General features: G+C 42.3%; 1 protein-coding gene across 2 annotated transcripts in view; it reads right to left on the minus strand.

Moving 5' to 3' along the window:
• Positions 1 to 7,119: 7,119 nt before the first annotated feature.
• LOC115388380 (SLIT-ROBO Rho GTPase-activating protein 3-like) overlaps positions 7,120 to 20,729 on the minus strand; it is a 34,286-nt gene continuing 20,676 nt past the window's right edge. Inside the window, exons 9-22 of one of the 2 annotated variants that reach the window (XM_030091495.1) lie at positions 19,663 to 19,860; positions 19,490 to 19,574; positions 17,954 to 17,981; positions 16,167 to 16,197; positions 15,766 to 15,826; positions 14,344 to 14,421; positions 13,864 to 13,998; positions 13,648 to 13,753; positions 13,354 to 13,581; positions 11,485 to 11,558; positions 11,198 to 11,378; positions 10,379 to 10,525; positions 9,987 to 10,302; positions 7,120 to 9,275 (exon numbers count right to left, since the gene is read on the minus strand). In XM_030091495.1, the coding sequence (XP_029947355.1) occupies positions 8,811 to 9,275; positions 9,987 to 10,302; positions 10,379 to 10,525; positions 11,198 to 11,378; positions 11,485 to 11,558; positions 13,354 to 13,581; positions 13,648 to 13,753; positions 13,864 to 13,998; positions 14,344 to 14,421; positions 15,766 to 15,826; positions 16,167 to 16,197; positions 17,954 to 17,981; positions 19,490 to 19,574; positions 19,663 to 19,860 (2,133 nt within the window). In that variant the 3' untranslated portion in view covers positions 7,120 to 8,810. Of the gene's footprint in view, positions 9,276 to 9,986; positions 10,303 to 10,378; positions 10,526 to 11,197; positions 11,379 to 11,484; positions 11,559 to 13,353; positions 13,582 to 13,647; positions 13,754 to 13,863; positions 13,999 to 14,343; positions 14,422 to 15,765; positions 15,827 to 16,166; positions 16,198 to 17,130; positions 17,234 to 17,953; positions 17,982 to 19,489; positions 19,575 to 19,662; positions 19,861 to 20,729 lie in introns of both variants that reach the window. The other variant, XM_030091494.1, reaches the window with a different exon arrangement.

Here is a 20,729-nt window from a genome sequence, read left to right on the forward strand (position 1 = left end):
TAAAACTGTAAGGCAAAGCTTCTGTTTGTGAAAATTGCCAGAGATGAGCCTCAGTCTAGCTTGTATAATGGTCCATGTGCAGATGGAACCAGGGAAGAGCTCTTTGGATAATGCAGTGCATCTATTTGTTTACAGGGAACAAAATAATGCCCATAGAGGGAAGTACAGTCCATCCACTTTCACACGAGCTCTGGGGCTGCTTTACTGTCTCTGGAGGAGGGTCTGAATGTATCAGCGGGACAAAGAAACCCGAAGATCATAAAGAAATTTCAGGGATAAATGTGTCGGAAAGCAAGAGTTGAACTGAAGGTCTTTCTGTCACGGCACTCATGCAGCTGCAATCAGGAAAGAAAAGAATGGCGTGCCGTGCCGCCCGTGTGATAAAATCTTTGTCTCTAAATGCAAATAAATTCTCAGCTGATAAATGGATTTGAAAAATTAGTTTTGATTTAACTTTGAAGGGAGAATTTTCTCTGAAAACGCAGGCCACAGATAACCTGCATTCTTCCATAAGCGCATTAGCTTCACCTGTGTTAGATCCCGGGACTCACTGAATCGCTCTGATCTGCAGGAGTTTTTCTGGAGCTTTCACGTCGGCCCCCGGTCACCAGTTATTAGCTGTTTTTATCTTCATCCTCCTCTTGGGCCGAACTTCCCGTCTTCTGAGAGTCAATTGATCAAGCGTTGATAACTCCTGACATGCACCGCAGCCCCTTTCCATTCTTGCTGGTCCAATCCAGCAGAGTGAGGAAGCAGATGCAGCAGAGCTGAGGCAGCCTGTCGTGTTCTGCTGAACGGAAACAGACGCCGCTCACACTTCGGGGGCAGAGGCTGCTTGGCATGACTCGTTTCACTCACATTTCATTTCCAGGGTCCTGTTATTATGGGTGTTCTCACACAAAACTGCTGTTTTCAGCCGTAAAGGATGTGGTTTTCTGGCTGCACAGCTGCTCCAATGCTCCTCTTCATTTGATTCAATTAGTTGAATAAGGAAAAGCATTTACAGAGAAATAACGCCGTTTTGCCCTCTTCCCATTGACCTTCGACAAGTAAACGCACAGTGCTTCTTTAACCTTAAGCTGTGCACACTGCTCTCATTGTTCAGAAGACAGTCTGTTATTGCCTAATAAATCCGAACAACAGACCAGAATTTGCTTAAACAAATTATTCCCATCTGGCAAAGACAATTTTGAGTCAAACTGCCATCTAAACACTGATGTCATGGTCAAGAAATAATTGAGGCAAAGCACACAAACTGGAAACAACTGGAAAGGAAATGCTTGAAATAATGTGAAGCTTAATGTGAAAGTGCAAACATGCGAAAGGGAGCAGTGTGAGAAATTTCTTCATATATTTACAAGAACGGTTTTCTGTCACACATCCATCTGGATTATAGTCTCAGGGACTGGGGCTGAGCTCAGCTGACACCAGTTAAAAACAGGGTACACACTCCACTGGGCTCTAATGCTCAACAGGATCATACACTCAGTCACTCTCACACACACATATTAACACCTACAGCAGATTTCTTCACATGTGCAATGTCTTTTTTTTTTTTTTTAAGATTTTTTCTTATAGAGCTATTATCGCAAAATAATGATGAGCCAAACCAGCAGTCTCATCACAATCCTTCACACTTCGATGTGCACACACAGCACTTCGGTCGATGATGTAGCAGCGATATTCTTGACACGTGAAGGTTCAGTCACTCGTCTTCAGCAGCGTTCACTTCATCGTCAGAGTTGTCCCACCACTCCACGTCTGACTGGGCTCAGAACTGATGAGGCCAGCGGTGGGGTGAGGGACTGTACCAGGCTGGTGTAGACGTGTGACAGGAAAATTTACCGTAAAGCAAGTTTTGACTTCTAACTTACTCAGTTACAGGAATTAATATCCAAGTACAGCTGAAGACCAGTTAACAGTGTTGAAACTTGTGTCCTTTTTTTTTCCAAAATCTGCCATGTTGACTCATGTAAACAAAGCAAACAACCCTGAATATTTTGGCAAGACACGATGTGTCCTCGCCACATGTAAACACTGGAAAAAGACTGTGAGAATCTTCACCTTCATTTATAAAATAAACATGTGTGCGTGTTTTTGAAATCACTATCTAGACTACATGTTGACTAAGCTTTAAATCCACCACTACTCTCTGTATTGTGGGAGAAATCTGACAAACCTAGACATGTTTGAATGAGGAAGCTTCTCTCTATGTGGTATGAATGCTTTTGCAATCCACAATAATCAGCTTTTTGTTTGTGAAAACAATTGGAAACCATGTGTCTTTTTCATTCCACTTCACAATTATGTGGCACGTTGCGTTGGTCTATCACATAAATACCCAATAAATAAAATACATTTACATTTTGTGGTTGTAATGAGGCAGAACATTCAAGGAGAAAGAAAAGAACAAAAGTGCAAGAAGAAGAAAGCTTGTTTGTTCAAATTGTCCATTAATACAAACGTGAGAGCAATCATTTGTGGCTTTACTGGAAATGTCTCCATGTGCTCCAACTTAATCCTGCCCGATCACAGAGAGCAGCTATTCTGGGATGCGGTCGTCATGGTTTCCAGGCAACCTGTGTCACAGAAACATTCTGCTTGGTGACATCAAAAGTGGAAAAAAAATTGATGGTGGTCAAACAATATGTAATTTACAGTATCTGAGTCCCTGTGAGACAAGAGTTTGTGGTGTTTCGGTTTGAGTCTGAAGGAGAGTTTCTCTGTGGACTCAGCTCTGGTGCCCCTAGAGGGTGTTTCCAGTACTGCAAGTGACAATTAAGATCTTTCATGTAATCCAGTAATTGGCCGTCATCTCTCTCAGTGCCGTTTGATCGATGAGATGTCCAATGAAGAGTATAAATTAAAATCAGAGGAACTACAGTAACTGCAGGAAGGCAATCTCAGTTCACAGCTTCAGTTTAAAGTAATGTCCATCAGAGAGATTCTAATCCTTGTCTCAGTTCAAATTGCAGTGTTGCACCTTGCATGTGATTAATAAAAACATGGCACAAAAGCAATGATTAAAAGAAGCTACACTAAAGATAAAGCAAAAAGGCATCTCTCTGTAACTCCTCCATTGCCAAATAAATCTACGGGGTTTTCCCAGAAACAAAACACCTCATCTAAAGTCTTCCCTCAGGGATGGAATAAAGTCTATCCTCTCTGACCATATACAGTTACATCTGACTGGCAGATTGATGGGAAACGTCCATTTGCATCAGTGAAGGGGCTTGACATCTCATTCACTGATGAGGTATGACTTTTGCTCACCCATTTGTTCAGCACATGAAGACATCAAATCTGAAGTCCAACTCTCATTCTTCAAAAGACACATTTTCTTCTCCCTGGATGTTCCTCCAGTCCAGGACAGGCCTGAAACAGATGTAATGGCCTGGTGGAGGCGTTGATCTGCAATCAGAACTGCTGGTTCTGTGCCATCTCTGCAGAGGGATGATAAAATATTGAACCCAAATTCTTCCAAAAATATTCCTTCCAAACAAGGGGATTTGTAGTTTTCCACTTTGTTTGGCGCAGAATGCTTCACTCCTCCACAGAGAGAACATCAGTACTGTTCCTATCTCATTTTTCATTGAACACTCATGAATAGTTCATTAAAACTGAGATCAGATTGACACACCACATTCATGCTGATTAACATGGATACCAAAGTCTTTTTTTTTTTCATCTTTCCCTCCACACAACTCCTTCAACTCGCATTCGATGTTTCCTGAGCTGCAACCAGCAGATGTGAAAACCGCCTCCTCGAGGATATTGACAGGAACACTGCCGATGCACAATACTTGATTTACACAGAAACGAATCTATTTCTATTAATAAAACATTTATGCTGCACTAATTAGATCTAAGACCAGAATTTGAAATTAATTCAGTTTATTTCTTGTTTGGTATCAGCACGTTTATAAGAACAAGGTGTGTGTGTGTGTGTGTGTGTGTGTGTGTGTGTGTGTGTGTGTGTGTGTGTGTGTGTGTGTGTGTGTGTGTATGTGTGTGTGTGTTTTCGTGGTTATCAATGCTTTCAGCTCATATGAAAAAATTGTGTTCAGTGCATAAACATTTGCTCCACAGAGGAAACTCAGTGGTCTCAAAAATTCGGGAGGTCTCAGTTGGGAATACTTAAAAACAAGCTCACGCATCAGATAAGAATGATTGTTTATCTATGTTGCAGAAAGTCTCTTCATTTCAATAAACTTGAGTCTTTTTTTTTTTTTTTTTAGTTCTGAACGCATAGTATCAAGTTTGGAGAAATGTCACATTAAATTAGCACGTCTATTTATGGAGCATATTTAAAGTAGCCAATGCCGACCAAAGTGCTTCACAAAGTAGATATTTAAAAATCCAAAATAATAATAATAAAGTAAGCTAAGTTCGTTTGTTTGTGTGAATCAGAAACGTTTCCCTGTCAGACTGAACGTGTTCAGAAAGCACTGATCAAACAGAAACATGGAGCGAATCACATGACACTGAAATGACCTGCCGGTATTTGCACCAGAGGGGGAAAGCTTTGCAAGCTCCACTTGAAACTCAGCTAACATGATTGCACTCCCATAAGAGAGCATGAAATATAGTTGGAGGCAATTATTTGTTATGTATGATATTATTCCATGGCATGCCTTCAGGGACAATCCGAGCTGGGGTTGGCTCTTCTTCTTGAGTTACTTTTCAGTCAGATTCAAATAATCAACAGTAAGGAGACAACAATCAAACTCATGAGTTTTCTCTCTTTTTAGCATTTTTTTTTTTGTTGAAATCTGTTAGTGAAGAACATAATACTGTGACGCTGCATGATGAATACAGATAAGTCCTTTCTAATATAGTTGTTTTGGCAAGAGATCAAGAGATCTTTTTTTTAATATTGTCAAACTAATTCTGGAGTCATACGAAACAACTTTGTTCATCAATTAGAGATTTATCAACATCAAACCTGTAAAAAAGGCAGATTTGATATCCATTTGATATCAAATTTGATAGCCACAAAGAGGTTATAAATGATTCATAGGATTCGTTGTTGCATTGATGTGATGTTATTAGTATGATGGAATTTAAAGAGGAACCTCCTACCTTCGTGCATAAGATCCCATTCTCAGGTACAAGCTGCTACTGCTGCAAGCTGCAACTCTTTTTATGCAACAAGTGCTGAGCCATCTGAGTTGCCTTAGTGCTGTTGCAACATTTAATACAGCAATCAGGCACAAAGTTTTTAACCAAAAAAAATGCTCCAGTGACTATTTTTAAGTAATGTGTGCGACTCAGACTCCCTCTGTGGGGCAGCTTTTCGAGTTCCTGTGTTGCGAGTGCAAACATGAAGAAATTCTAAGTCCGTTTTTTAGAATAAAGCAGAATACACACAGAAATATTATTTCTCGCTATTTGATATCCAGCAAAACCAGAGACAAAAATAGAACTATCCAGAGTAGATATTCCAGAAGAAGGAGATCTTGTGTTATTTGGGCGGCTCTGCAGTGCTGCACACCATCGCGGATCCCTTTGAGGGGCTGTTTTCCTTCCTCTTACGTGTAACTGCAGTTACGTTGTTGTTTGTGCAAGCTTTCAAAGGTAATGCCATGCCAGAAGCAGCAATTAAATTGGAGAAAAAAGTGTAAGGGAACATTATGTTTTAGGTGTTAGCTTTATTACTTTGAAATGAATTGCAGATCACAGCCCAACATGAGGGACCATAGCAAAGGTCATGTTTTTTTTAATAACTCAGATGTGTACTGCTGCACTTTGATCCTCGTGAACAGGGGGTCTCAGAGTTGTATTGCTTGGAAATACTGAGAGGATTGAACACAATCCCCAACCCTGTGTTCGCTTCAGCTCTGGTGGCCTTATAATCATATCACAACATTAATGAAAAGGCCTTTTGAACTGGGAAGCCGCAGTGGGAAAGCTCGGTGTTGCAGTCTACGGGTGGTCCTTTCCCTCTTGGCGGCCATTCAGGCCTCATTCGAGGTCATAATCTGATTATATTCCCACTTTAATCTCAATAAACTAAGCTAAATGAATTAAACTGACACTCAGCGCTGGTCATGGAAGAAGCCAAAGTCAAGCAGAATTACCTTGATCACGATATAAACAAGGATCCATGTGGCTTTCTCTTTTTTGTAGCGCTGAGACAAAAACATAGGGGCTGTATTTTCTTTCTAGTTTCTATCTTTCACAAGAGTGATTATAGTGCCATTGACTCAGTCTGTCTGCAAACAATAATAAGATTTAAAATTTGTTAAGAGAAACATTTCAGCATGACAAGATACTGTGTGTGTCTAATGAATTTAGTTGAATGTGTTGGAAAAAATGCATTGAAATAAAGTGAACAATTATTAATTGTAAAGAATTGATTTTAATTTCCATTCCAAGCTTGGAAACCTATTATTCTTTCCCAGACCTCACACTTTCATTGGCAAGAAAGATAATAACTTGATATTAAAACAATATGTCCTCCATGGCTCTGAGGCGCTGCGGGGGATTTTGCTCCTGATGAGTGGACAATGCCTCCATCCGCAGGGCGTGTGCGGTAATCCAACATGGCAATCAAACTGTTGGAAATATGATCGATAATCAGTGCACACATTATGCCACAGCGGCATGAACTTAATCCAGTAACTCTGAGTGGTGGAAGCAATTTGGAAAACACTATTTCTATTTTTATATTTTTTTGTGACAGACATGGCGTGAAATAAATAAATCAGATAGTACATATTGTCAAATCTATCACTAATACACATTATGGATGTGGTGGCATTTCAAGTTTCATTCGATGTTGGCATTTCTTGACTTTTTAATAAATGGATGACATTTTACACGGAATGCTCCTAAAAGTCAATGTCACCAGGAGATGGCACTGCTTCACCATCATCGTTATTCTATGGATCACGTTCATTTTCAGACCTGCTGAGTGAATCAATAGCACAAGCATAAAGACGGACCATGCTTTATAATAAATCACACACACACAACCACACACACACACACACACACACACACACACACACACACACACACACACACACACACACACACACACACACACACACACACACACACACGCACATCAACATTTCTTTTGCACACACACTAAATAAAGAAACTGGAATTTCCTTGAAGTTCCATCGATTTATTGTTCTGCTAATGTCTGTGCAAGGATAAGAATTACAAAAACCTACACACTAGAGATGATAATATATCCCGTTCCTATCATACAATGTTATTTTTTACAGGCATCCTTTAACAGTATGTATATATTCATTCCAAAGATCCTATTAGACTTTAAAGATATAATGATCATCCTCATGGGACAGACAACAAATATCACCAACAGTAAACAAGTTCAGCTAAACCTGCACACAGTCTGCGGGGTCCGTGTGTGATCCAGACGAGTGTAGACAAGCCTCAATGATACTGATGTTTCATATCATGTTCCGAGTTACAACTTCATCAAAACGAAAACACAGATGTCTACAGATGCAGCACACAGTTCCCTGTAGTGTTTATAAGTGCATTAGTAATTTAACTTGTATGAGAGTGTTTGAGTCGTTTGTTGAGGTAACAACAGCTAATCTTTTTTTCTTTTTTAAGATAAAGAGAGATAGAGAGAGAGAGATGACGTTATTATAAAAGTGTTTTCTTCTGATCATCTTTTTTTTTTTGTACTTGTATTGGTTACAGGGATGGCATGTCGCTAACGGTCACGACCGTCAGTGTTTTCTGTATCACTGTCAGCTGGTCTATTCTGTTATCCGCGGTCCTATTCTGACCTTAATGGACCTCTTGTTTGTGTTTCTTAATATTAGAAGTAGCTTCTCAGAGCTTTTCATAAATCTCCCTCTCACTGACTCAGCGTGAGTTTTGTCGAGGAGGAGAACGACCGTGGGTTTGTGGCAGTCTTGGTCGACCGTGAAGGAAATGTAACAAACCCTCCAGAGAACTTGGCCTGACACAGGCTGTTGGGTAGTAAGATTTCCTCTGCCGCCACAGAAGTAGTACCACAAGCTGGGATGGCAATACTGCTTGGAGCCAAATAACATTTGTGCTATGAACGCCCACCAAGTCTCTGTGCTGCCATGATTACCTCCAAGAATTATTTTTTTAACTCAACATTTCAAAACACTAGATAGTCATTTCATTTAAAACCAACGTGAGAAAAAAAAACCCCTGTAATTTATAGGCTCTGACACAGCTTGACAGTGAATCCAATGCAGGTGTAATTTCCTCGGGGACTGCAGCTCGAAGCAGCTCCGCTCTGCTCTCAGCGCTCAGCCGAGCTGGCCGTCTGCCCGCTGTGTGACGGCGCTGAACAGCCTCCACGAGGAAAACCTCACTCCCACTACAAACGGTGCCCAAGGAGTCAGAGTAACAAGAGACGGCGTCGACCACCAGCACAGACTGGATGTCTACATGATGAAATATTTCCCCCGTAATGGACGAGGAAACTGGATACAAGTATGACGAGCACAGCATCTTTTGAAAGCTAAAGCCATTCGGATGAGATGCTTCTGTGATATATTCCGGCGCATCCTTTTTTCCCAGCATGGCAGTAATATAGAAAATAATTCTCATAGATTTAAATCAATTTTCTGTGCATTTTCTTGCTTACAGTAAGAGCAGGTCAACAGGTGTGTGAGCAGGAATGAGAAGTAGCCGTCCTACACGGTGCGAGATGAGTGGTGAATTCTACAGACCAGGTGTCCAAATTTATTTTGCTGTCAAAAAAGGCGTACGGGCATGATAATAATCGCAGTCAGTCTGTATCCACAGTGTTCTCCAACCACTTGACCTGTGATTCAGCGGAGCTACATGTTACCTTGTTTGTCTGAGGAGGAGGAGGAGGTGGACGGCGACGGGGAAGGAGCTTTGGGGAAGCCCCTGTCAGTGGGAGTGATGCCCGGGCTTCCCAGGCCGGAGGAGCTGGAGCTGCTGGAGCGGTGTGGTCCCTGGCCCTGTCCGATCACGGGCGCCGGCCGGACGGGCCTGACGGGCGGGGGCCGCAGGGGGGCGCTTGGCCTGCGCGCCGACAGAGCGGGCTTAAAGGTGGTCATGGTCTCGGAGGACGAGCTGCTGCTGCTGCGGCGCTGCGCCGCGTCCGGGTCCCGGATCACCATGGTGTGGAGCGGGCTGGCCGACGCCTCCTGGGCTCCGCCGGGGTGCTTGAGGGGCTCCAGGGTGTCGAGGACCACGTCAGGGGCGTGTTTGGCTACATTCTGCCTCTCCAGCTCACGCAGCTCGTGAAGTGCCGTGTTCATCGTTTTCTCAATGTCCTGAGGAATATCAGACGGGATCATTTTGAGATTTATGATGTGAAAAGAGCAAAATATTTAGGCATAACATAGTAATCTTCATCCTTGTAATTTATATTTTTGTGGATAAAAGATGAAGCTCCTCCTGCTGCTGTGACTCTTTTAAACATGTTATCAGGTGTTTTAGAGAATTCTTACTCAGTTCTTGGTAAAGACTCCACCACAATAATCCAACTTGGCAATGTGTTGCACTTTACCCAGGAGACAGTACCACTGTGGAAGTTGTGAAATATACATATGCAACATATACAACCGCAATGGATCGTGTTTTATTACATGTCTTGATCTGATGGTAGAAACAGGAGTTGGTGCCAGCAATACACAGGTTTTAATCACGCTGAATTTTCCCTACATAGAGGCCATAAACTACAAGCTTCATTAAATAATCAATTAAAAATGTGTTGTATTGGAGTTGTTTTTTTAAGTATAATGTATCTACTAGTGAGAAAAACTACACATGCGCTCATGTTTTTCAGTATTGGATAACAAACTATTAAAAAAATTCCAATAATCTATTTTTCCTGTTCTTTGTCTGCAGTTAAAGCTCACTCTCCCCGTCACCCCCACCTCCTGCACTCATAACGGGAAGGGCGGTGACGGAATCAGTGGACCATCGCGAGCATTTTAATTGAAGCTGATTACTTCGGAGTGTACTGGAGTGACAGCACTCACCTCGGCGAGTGCCTCCGCCTCGAGAGCCTTGTGGTCTCCTAAGCTCGCGTGCCGAGTGGTGCTTGGAGACGATCGCTGCGAGTGGCTGTCGACAAGGGCCTTCCTGTCCGGGTGGTTGATGCTGCCAGCGCTGCCGAACGTGGTGAGGCGGCGTTTCTCCGGACTGTCGGCCGGGCCCCGGCTCACGGCTATTTTGTGCGGGCTGCAGGGTCGAGGCATGACTCTAGGGGGGTGATCGGGAGCCCTGGTGGGGCTGAGGTTCTCAGCTCCGTTCCTGTGGCGCGGAACCGCGGCTCCGTCCGATCGCACTCTCACCCTGTGATGAGGCCATGAAATGAATAAGTGATTAACCTAAATTTAAAGGAATCTGTGAACATCTGAACCAAACCCACCGTCCTGCCGCTGCTCCGAAGCGGCTCTCCGGTGTGTGTTCACACGGGGACTGGCGCTCGCTCCTGGATGAGGTTCTTTCGCTGTGGCGAGGCCCGCTGCTCGTTTCACTGTCAGTCCTCTGAATGTTGTCAGTGAAGGCATCGTCCCTGCGACATACACAAGCAGTAATGAGTCTGGCTATACGCCTTATTTTTATGCAAATGTTGCGAACTGGCTTATATGACAAAAGTTAAAGGCTGAAGGCTATTTTTCAAAGGAAGGGAGAGAGTCTTTATGTAAAGGTATAAATTTCTCCTACCTGATGAATTGTGTTTTCTAATTTTTCTACAGTAGTTACTCATTGTGTGACACTTGACTGGTTATCAAGCAAAAGGCTGGAGAGGAAATTAAAAGCTGCATTTGACAAGTGGCCAAAGTGTTTAAGAAACCACTGCTCTACAGAAAATTGTTAGGTGATTTGTTTTGCAATTAACGGAAGGCAGAAATGCACCCAGGAGAGTAGAACACTTCGAACACACTCATCCTAAAAAGCACCGTTTGTTAAGGCTAAGCATTTTGTGTTTTTTTTTTAATGTTTCCTGATGACTGCGAAGCAATTTCCCTGATGGGGCAGTGAAGCTACCACAAGTCCATCCAGCCATCAATCCATCCGGTTTTATACTGCTGCAGGCTGTTGATTCCAGCTGATTGGAGCTGTTTTTGGAGTGTGAGGGGAAAACACCAGCTTTTTTGCTTTTAAAGTGAGAGTCCTAACCACTGCGACAACACACAGCTGAGAACACAACTTAAAATAACAAAAATCATCCATCTCAACTCACATGTCTTGTACCACAATGTACTGATGTGGGATCAGCCCGTCCACTCCGTTGTGCCGGCCCTCCCACCAGTCCTCAGAGGCTCGGAGGTAGAGCAGCAGGGAGGCCCCCTTCTTAAAGGACAGCTCTCTGGGACTTCTGCCCACATAGTCAAATTTGGCAATGGCCTCGATCTGCTCTAACTCTGCAACACAAAGAACATGGAAGAAAATCCAATTTAGAGAGTCTCATTATTTCCCGCAGCTGCTGCTGTAATCTTGACAGACGACTGATTGTGTTCGGTGGCTCACCTTCATCGCTTGTGTTCGGCCCGGTACCATTGTCTATCTCATCAAGAGTCCCCGGCTCGCTGTGAGGACTTTCACTGAATAGGGGGCGAGAAATTTGAAAAAAGAAAAAAAAAAAAAAAATGAGTGGCAGGCAAACTTTTGTTTTCTTTTTTTTAATTAGCAGAACACACTATTTCAGTAATTAAATGAATTACTAAAAGAGATACGGTACTACATTATCTGATTCTCATAGGAATTATTTGGGGGTCTGCTTAGAATATGTTGTAAATTGAGAAATACAAAGAAAAATAGCTTTTGACATGCCCCTGCAAATAAGACACACGTAAGATTTTTATTATTCCGACTGTCATTTCTAATAAAAAGTGCAATTGCAGTGTTTAATTATTCAGACAAATAAATTAGGATGTTTCACATTGTTTTCAAATGACTGTCTATTTATATAAAAATGGCCAAAAAAAAGTAAATCGGATCATCAGACTACCTCCAAGAGAGAAGACAGGACTTATGGAATAAATATGAACGTAATTACAATTAGCAGGAAGTATGACTGAAGTACATTTGAAAAGAAGGCCTGAGGCTTTGGCCAAAGTGATGCTGAGTGAAAAGAGGAAGTCTGAGGCTATGTTCACACTGCAGGCAAAAGTGGAGCGGAACAAGCTTTTAACCCGAATCTCATCACTTTAATAGACGAACGTTCATGTATTGTCGGGAATCAAATTCTAATCCAGTGTTTTTCAACAAACACTCCGTTGCACTCCATTTACACACAAGTGATGAAACTCCACAAGCACACCGAGGTCCTGTGCAGATGAAACAGGAACTGCACCACAGAAGGCCATCATTAAAACCTCTGCTGTTTTTTAGTCTTTTGTTCTTTTTCTTTCATCACTTGGGTTTTAGTTCTGTTGGCTCATATTGCACAACACCTTTAAAAATGCTCCACACACACGGACCTGTGTAACATCTCAGGCTCTATGTTATCAGCTGAACGTGTCACGTGCGATCATCTTTCGGAGTAATGCGATTTACAATATGCAGAGCAGCTGTGACTGAGTGATGTTTCTTTTGTAGATTTTCTAACCATCGGCCCTCACATCTACCTAGAGGGTGGCCTTCTGTAACAGCACAGATCCCCCTGATTGACTGAGTTTGCAATATATTGTGCAACCCTGTTTACTGTGTGCTGCGTGTCATGGCACATCTTATTCTTCTCAGGCGGATCCATTCAGGGCTGTATACTGTTCACAAGGGAGTCTGACGGCAGCTGCATTCAAATTATAAAAACCACACACAGAAAAATAAGAAATCAGAAAGAAAATGGAATTGAGGGTCAACACCTGCAGAGTGAACAGAGCCTCAGCTGTCTGAAACTACCGTCTTACAACAAATAGCAGCTAGTCGGAGACACAGAGATGAGATTGAAATCAAAGGGAAAAAAAATCTAATTCTAAGTCTCAAACTCGAACCAAATTGCTTTTTTTTTTGGATGTGTTTTGCAAACTTTTTTAACTCCAGGTATAATTTAGAGAATGGTAAATATTTAGCATGCGAAAGTCTTGCAGACAATTTTTGGCCATATAAATGACTGAAAGCTTATTTGTCTCTCTGGTCTAATCAAAATGAAGAGCGTGTTTGAAACATCTGCGACAACCATAGGGGGGAAAAAAACTCAACGAATTTCTGAACCAGCCCAAAATTTAAGCAAGAGAATCTTTGCAGGTATTTCAGCATATTTTGGGAACTTCCTCGCAAATTCTTTTTGCACTTTCAGACTGGTGTTTTCAGTAGAACAATCATTTCCAGAATTGCGACAAATCTAGTGGCGTTAACGAGTTAGAGGCTTCGTACAAAGAAACAGATTGTACCTACCAGTACTCCTCTCCTCCAGCCATGCATTTTTCATACACAGGTCCATCCAGCTCCCGCAGGGTGGGGAAGATGGCCTCGTGGTGGATGATAACTGTCTTAATGACCTCGTTAACATGTGCTTGGCAGGCCACAGGATCCTGGTCATCTGGTATGGGCATCAGCGTCGGGCCGAAGCAGATCGCCAGGTTGTAGGGATCCATCATGTTCTCGTCGCTGTACTGGGAAAGACTTGGGAGCACAGAATCAATGAGCGTCAGTGTGGACTCACTGCAGATCTGCCGGGGTGAGACTTACTGGTTTAGAAACGCAAACAGGTATCTCATGACGATGATCACAGGCCGCTGAAGAGTCACAATGATCTGCTGAAGGTGATGAGCTCTTTCTGCACCAGAGTCTACCTCTGTTGAAAAAAAAAAAAAAGAAAAGAAAAGAACAAAAGCAATGGATGCATGGAAGTGCATTAAATAAAAGTCCGATGCATTTAAGATCTTTTCCCGTAATGTGACTCACTGGTTGTGGATATGAGGTCGAGGAAGCGCTCTTTAGGGAACAGCGGGTTTTCCAGCCCTCGGAAGTAGAGCTTAAGAACGCCCGCCACAGAGTTGATGTCATGGTCAGACTGATCGTCCACCAGTGGATCCTCCCCTGCACACCCACAGAGGAAAAAGACCATTTGTTCCACTATTTATTTAACCATCACATCTGCTTTTATCTCACAAGTCTCTGCAATGTTTTTAGGAGTATTTCAAATAGATTTAGTATGATAATCATAGAGACTGGAGTTAAGTCTCCTCATTTACTACTGCTAAAGGATGCTGATCTTATGCATTATGCATTAAATGGTTTACATGTCCATTACACTGATACAAGCGACATGCAGGCTCTTTATTTGCACTTTAGAGTCCAGTGAGAGTTCCTGTGGCTTTTCAGGTGGGCAAAACGCAATTTAGAATCAATCAAGAGAAGATGGCCGGTCGACCTGGGACTAACCTCTTTCAAATGCATTTTTAATATCATTGACTTCGACCTGAGATCCTGGAACTCGAAATATACCTTGCTGTTGAAGACCTGAGGACGAATAAAACCGTTAGTATGAGCTGGAAAGACAGAAAAAAAGTATGAATAGAAATTACAAACGCAGTGTAAACAAAAAACAGCAGATGTGCTTCTTTCGAATGTCACTGCTCATTTACATTTGCAGAACGACACAAGGATGATGGAAAATATCTCCCATATTTATATAAAGCAGTAAATGTCAGTAGGCTTCAAGCACATACTAAACAGAAAACAATCCCACAAATACATAGATTTTAATGCATACATTGTGTCTGTATGCATAAGAACAAGAAATCCTTTGAAATAGCAGTGAAACAGTGAAAATGAATTACAAAAGGAGTTTGGAAGATAAACAAAAATCATTTAGATTTCAATGGATTGAAGAAATCTTATGGAAGTTAAATAGGTAGCTGAATTAAAATCTAATCTAATCTTTGTGAAGATATAAACAGATATTTTTGAGTGATTAATTTGATAGATTGTTTAAACTTCTTCAGTGTGAAGCCACTAAAGTGTCATAGGAATATTATTTATCCGTCCAAATCACAAAAATAAACTCACACAGACACTGAAAGGGCCACTTGATTCATTGATTGGCTGAAAATCTTGGTTTTGATCCTTCAGCAAAATGTGTTACATAAAAACAAATCTTCTCTTCAGGCAAACCATTACGTGTGTAACATTTGGCTCAATTGTGTTGTGAAGTATTTTAATATTTGAACAGCTAATATATTTAGTTCCAACTTTTTGTCAAAACTGAACCATTATCTGTGTTTAGTAAATAGTAGATATAACAGATAATAATGTCATAATGTGTATCACCGATCACTGCACACATCATATGTGACAACATTTTAGGAATCCCGGTGATCGGCAGGTTGGTCTGATCTTAAGTCATGAAGCACTGAGTGTGATTTGACCAGTTCTAACAAGCTACCAGTGACTGGATGTTTTAATTATCACATATGGAAAAGTGGAATATTCATATAAGGACACTGAGCTCCACCAGGATCCAGATGTGGAAGTGAGTACGCTTCCAGTTGAACCGCCACGTGACCAGACATCCAAACATGATTCACATCCGAAGATGCTATTAATAGCAGCATTTTGGGTTACGTCCAGCAAAATAATTTATTCATGTGTGCTGCTTAGATATTTTCGATTAGAGAAAAATGTTTAACATGTAGATTTCAAATTTCACATTTTTTGCATTTATCATTGTACTCCAACTCATTTTGTGATTTGAATCCATCTTAATTAAATAAACTGACAATGAGATTTACAGGGAAAACACATTAAAAATAACGAGCAGCGGAGTATATAGAAAGCCCCCCACTAAGATCAAGTGTAGCCTACCATAAAGGTTGATGTATCGGATGCAGCTCTCAACCACCACTGGGATCGGCTGTCCTGAATCCTACAGACAGAATCAACTTCACATTATTGGAAACACATAAACAGAGAGTAATAGGAATCAAAGAGTCATGCCAGCAAGGTGTTATCTTCAGAAGCTTACAGAGACCACTCAATACATTCATCTCTTATGCTTGAGAGGACAGTGTTAATAACCGAATGCTAAATGAAGTGACATTTCATCTACAGGACAAAGTATGCAGAACAAATCCATGTTAGTGTTTGCACCAACACACAGTGTTACTCTACCGCTACAGTGTGCGCACACGGGACAGAGGCACAGAAGAGTTAGTGGGCAAACTGAACACAGCGTGAGGATCCCGCCCTGCTGTAAGACAGAGTACCTGACTCCTGGCACGGACATTTCTTCTTCCCCTGGGCAGAGAGCAGTGAGGCACGGAGACAGAGGAAAGAGAGGCAACAACAACCACAACAGGTTAGTGAGAGAGGCAGACCTTACAGAGGAACAGAGAGAACCACAGAGAGCCAGGGAGAGAAGGAGGAAGAGGAGAGCCGCCCCCCAGAGCCGCCCCGGTCAGAGCACCGCTGCATTGTGGGGCGTGACGTGTGAGAACATGGAGGGGAAGGCAAGAGGGGCTCCAACCGAGAGATACACACAACATCACCTCCCAATACTTAAGATTAGGCCAATATTCTAAAACCAAATATCGTGGATTAGCAGGATTTTGATGACAAACTCTCCACCAATTGTTTCCATTTGTGAGAAATGACAAATGAACATTAAACTATCAAATATGAAAGTCGACTGAACTCAATTTGATCTAATTAAACAAAATGAGCTTGCAATTGAGGTTGATGCTAAAATAACTTCAGTAAACAATCCTTTCTTTGGTTTCCCGGATTTGTAATGGACTAATAATTTCATCTGCACGACCTGCTTGCTTGCCGCTGTTCGTGGATGTGTCCATGTGTTCATCTGCATCATGAATAATGTGACTGGTATGTGGCCAACTGACACACATAAAGTCAAATGAATTCAGTGTCTGGAGGCCGTGAGGGAGGGTGTGCATGTTAAAGCAAACCGTGCATCGATGCTTATGAAAACAAAACAGAAACATCTTCACAACATGTTTCAGCCGCCTTCGCCTTCATCCCGCCCCCTTCTAAACTCTCACCAGACTGTGAAGACAAGGCATCGAGCAAGAGGGAAAGTCAGTGCATGAATGAAACAACGACTGGGTAAAAGCGTGGTCACAGGGAGAAAAAGAAACCGCCCCCCCCCCCTCAAGGATCGCCAGCGAGACAGCGGAGCTCATGGAGAGACAAGGGGCACAGATGGGCCAATACCTGAATGAAGGCCTCCATATTGCCGTTAAACAGCTTATGGTTAAAAAAGGAGCGAGGTCTACACTTCCGCATTCTCTGGGGTTTAGGGGGAAGAGTGGGGGGCCTGGGGAGATGGTGGGGGTTGTAGGATTGGTACATGGTAAATATGAGTTATAATGCAATAAGCATAACTGCACAACAACAACAACAACAACAACAACAACAACAACAACAACAACAACAACAACAACAACAACAAAAGGATTTCTTTTGTTCACCCCAAGAAACATGTTTTCAGGACCCAATCACAATCAATTACATAACCACTAAACATAAAACCTGAAGCTTAAAAAATCAGAGTTTGATGGTTTGAGTTACTTTCCTGCAAGAGATTACAAAAATATTTTCCAAGAATGGTCATGAAATCTTTGTTCAACAATAAGAAGCAAAATGCAATTTGCACTATTCTGCATCCTGGTTTGCACAGCTAAGCCAAAAGATATGAACAATTCTGACAAAGTTCAGCCAAATATGTTCCTTTTTTCTTAATTTTATCTTGATGAAAGTAATTCACATGTTGTAGTTAGTTACATTTTAGATAAGCTGCCAGCTTGTTGTGGCTACTAGACGATCATGATATTCTCATCAGTCTCACTGGCAGTCCAGTTCTACATTTTTACATATTGGTATGGATTAAAGCTGTTAAGATTTATAATTAGAGGGATGTTGAGACTAAGCTCCTATCCCCATCGTGCCATCTCACTTATGCAACATTCAGGGCCACAGGAAGGATTTTACACATCATTGCCTACTTTGTTCAAGCTTTTGTGACTGAACATCTTACCTTGTTGTTCCATATTCAGCCCTCTCCCCTAAAACGAAAAAAAAAAAAAAAAACAGAGCAAGAGAGAGAGGGACTAAATTAGTGCACGCCAGTTTTACAATCGCATTAGTTAGCGGTATGGTTGAGTGCTGGCTGACTATGCAGGACTGGCAGATGGAAACGGAAAGGGGTGTTATGAGAAAACGGGCATCTATTCAGCCAGGCTGAATGGGGTGAGCGCCATGGCGGCATTTGACTCAACGCCAGGCAGCGGTCATTCAGCGGTCGCCCTAGAAACGGCACAAGAGCCCCCAGAAGGGGATGGCCCGACGGCTCTGTCTCTGCGAAGCGAAAATGTATCCAGGGGAAAGTGGAGAGGCGGGGGGAGGCTGTGTGGGGGGCTCGATTCGTACAGCGCGATGAATTCCTGATATGTGCCCCACATAAACACGCGCACGCGCACGCATCTCGCTGTTCGCAAACACACTAAGGCCGCTCTTTGATCAGTCAGTCAGAAATGTTTGCTCAAGGATCATGTCATGTGTAAAGCAGCTTCCAGCACAATCCTTCTTTATGTCAAACGTGCATAATTCCAACCTTAAAGCAGACGCTCACGGAAGTCTGAAGTAGAAACATTATGACATGCAACGTATATATTTTTTTTTCTGCATGAAAGTAGCATTTGTACATGAAAGATGAGGCAAGAAATGCCCTTTTAAAGAGAATATGACTACTACAATACTACATAACTGCACAATCCTGGTAAAAGTTTGCATTGTGTGTGTGTGTGTGTGTGTGTGTGTGTGTGTGTGTGTGTGTGTGTGTGATAGTGTGTCTGAGATTTCTCTGTAATTGACTGGCAGTGTTTGCAGGGTGGACCCTGCCTTTGCTCAAAGACAGCTGGGATTGGCTCCAGCCTAAGTTGGATAAAGCAGTTTAGAAGTTGGATGAATTCTTGTACATAATTTCCTTCTTTTGACTGACCTGACTAAAAATAACTAAGTGATTTAACTGCATTCCTTGCAGTGTTTCATCTGGCCAGCCACTGTGTGTATGCTCATTTATCAAGATAATCAATCTATCAATTCCTATAATATAATCTATAACAAGTTATAAACATAGCATAATATTTCTAAAAGCACTAGTTTGGTAGCATTCAATAAAGTATAAAACTGAAAAGAATGCAGCATTTACCACATATTTATCTATCTGATCTTGTGAATGTTCTGTAATGTGCTGCTTCAGCCATCACAGGGTCAAACTAGCCGACTGCAGGTGAGTAAGACAGAGTACACCGTGGAAAGGTCGCCAGTAGCACAGACGGTCACACACAGTCACACCAAGAGAAAATGTTAGGCCCCCTTATGATTTTAGAAAGGAAGGAAACTGGAGTACCTGGATAAAACAGACCCATGCAGAAAAAAGTCACACAGAAAAGCTCTAAGCCGCTACAACACAGACACAACCTTTCCCTTAAAGGTGGCTATATCTTTTCTATATTGTCTTGTTAAACCTTCGTCCCTACTAATGCAGCCACTAAAACGTTCCGGGTCTCACCTTCTCCGAGAGTCTGCTTCAGAAGGTCGTGCTTTGCTTGTAATTTCACTATGAGATTGCTGCCATTCAAGTACTCCTTGTATTTCTGCAAATGAAAACATTCAAAGTTTGACATTTTATCGCACGTCAAAACATTTGCACAGTGTTTCTCTCCCATTTGTCAGATAGCTCACAGTGAAGTAGAAGCCTTCGGTCTCGTGCTGATTCGCTCGTCTCTTGGAGATGTTGGCCTTGCTCATGTAGGAGTCAGAAGAGGCAGATTTGACCGACTCTGTGGATTGGCTGTGCTGGAATGCCTCCGAAACATCAAAGTCCTCCACGGTCAGCATGTCCTGAAGGGTTTGCATGGTGGCATCAAGGGTTTTCCTCACCTGGAACACACACACACACACACACACACACACACACACACACGAATGAAACTTGAATGATCTTGCATAATTACAACACCTGTGTTTTATGAAATCCACGTATAGAAAAAGGCAGTTAACTATGATTGGTCGACCTAAAATAACAGAGAATATTTATATCTGGAATGCACATTACCGCTGCGTCTTCTCAGTGTCACAAACAAGATCTGGTGTGAACTCGGCTGCAACAGTCTACTATTATTCTGCTGCAGGCCATTCGCACAGCGGTTTGACTGACACACCATAAACAAGAGAGTAATTAGCTTCCTAGCACGATGCATCGTGACATGGAAGATTAACTATGCTCCTTCCATGCGAGGCGGACAGGAGCCGAGTGTGCATTTCCATATTCATAACAAACAGGCACAGACACAAACACACACCCGGGTGACCTTTGAACAGCTCTGCGTGAGTCACGGCGGCCTTAGTGACTCCCAGCCAACAGGTCAGGGACCGTGACAGGGTGGCCTCCGCGGTGGGCGGGAGACGGAGACGGGAGACGGATCAGCGTTAGATAAAAGATGAATATAAATGCAGGGTGACGGCCCTGAATGCTGGGTGCTTGTTGCTACATGTTACTGCAGCAGAAGTGAGGGAGGTGGCTGCCCATCCCAGTTTGAAATGCAGCACAGCGAGAACATCTTTTAAAACAGCTGGGCTGGTAAGACTAGTAAGGCTGGTATCGGCGCTTCCATGAGTTAGAACTGGTTGTTCTCGTCAGTTCTGACAGAAATGGTTTACCTGCTAAACAGCTGCAGAAGATTTTTTCTCCATGTGCTGCTTAGTATGTTGATCGCATCTAAACAAATAGCTAATTTGATGTCAGTTCC

Source organism: Salarias fasciatus, chromosome 5 (genome assembly GCF_902148845.1).
Source record: "Salarias fasciatus chromosome 5, fSalaFa1.1, whole genome shotgun sequence".
In the NCBI taxonomy this organism is placed as follows: Eukaryota; Metazoa; Chordata; class Actinopteri; order Blenniiformes; family Blenniidae; genus Salarias; species Salarias fasciatus.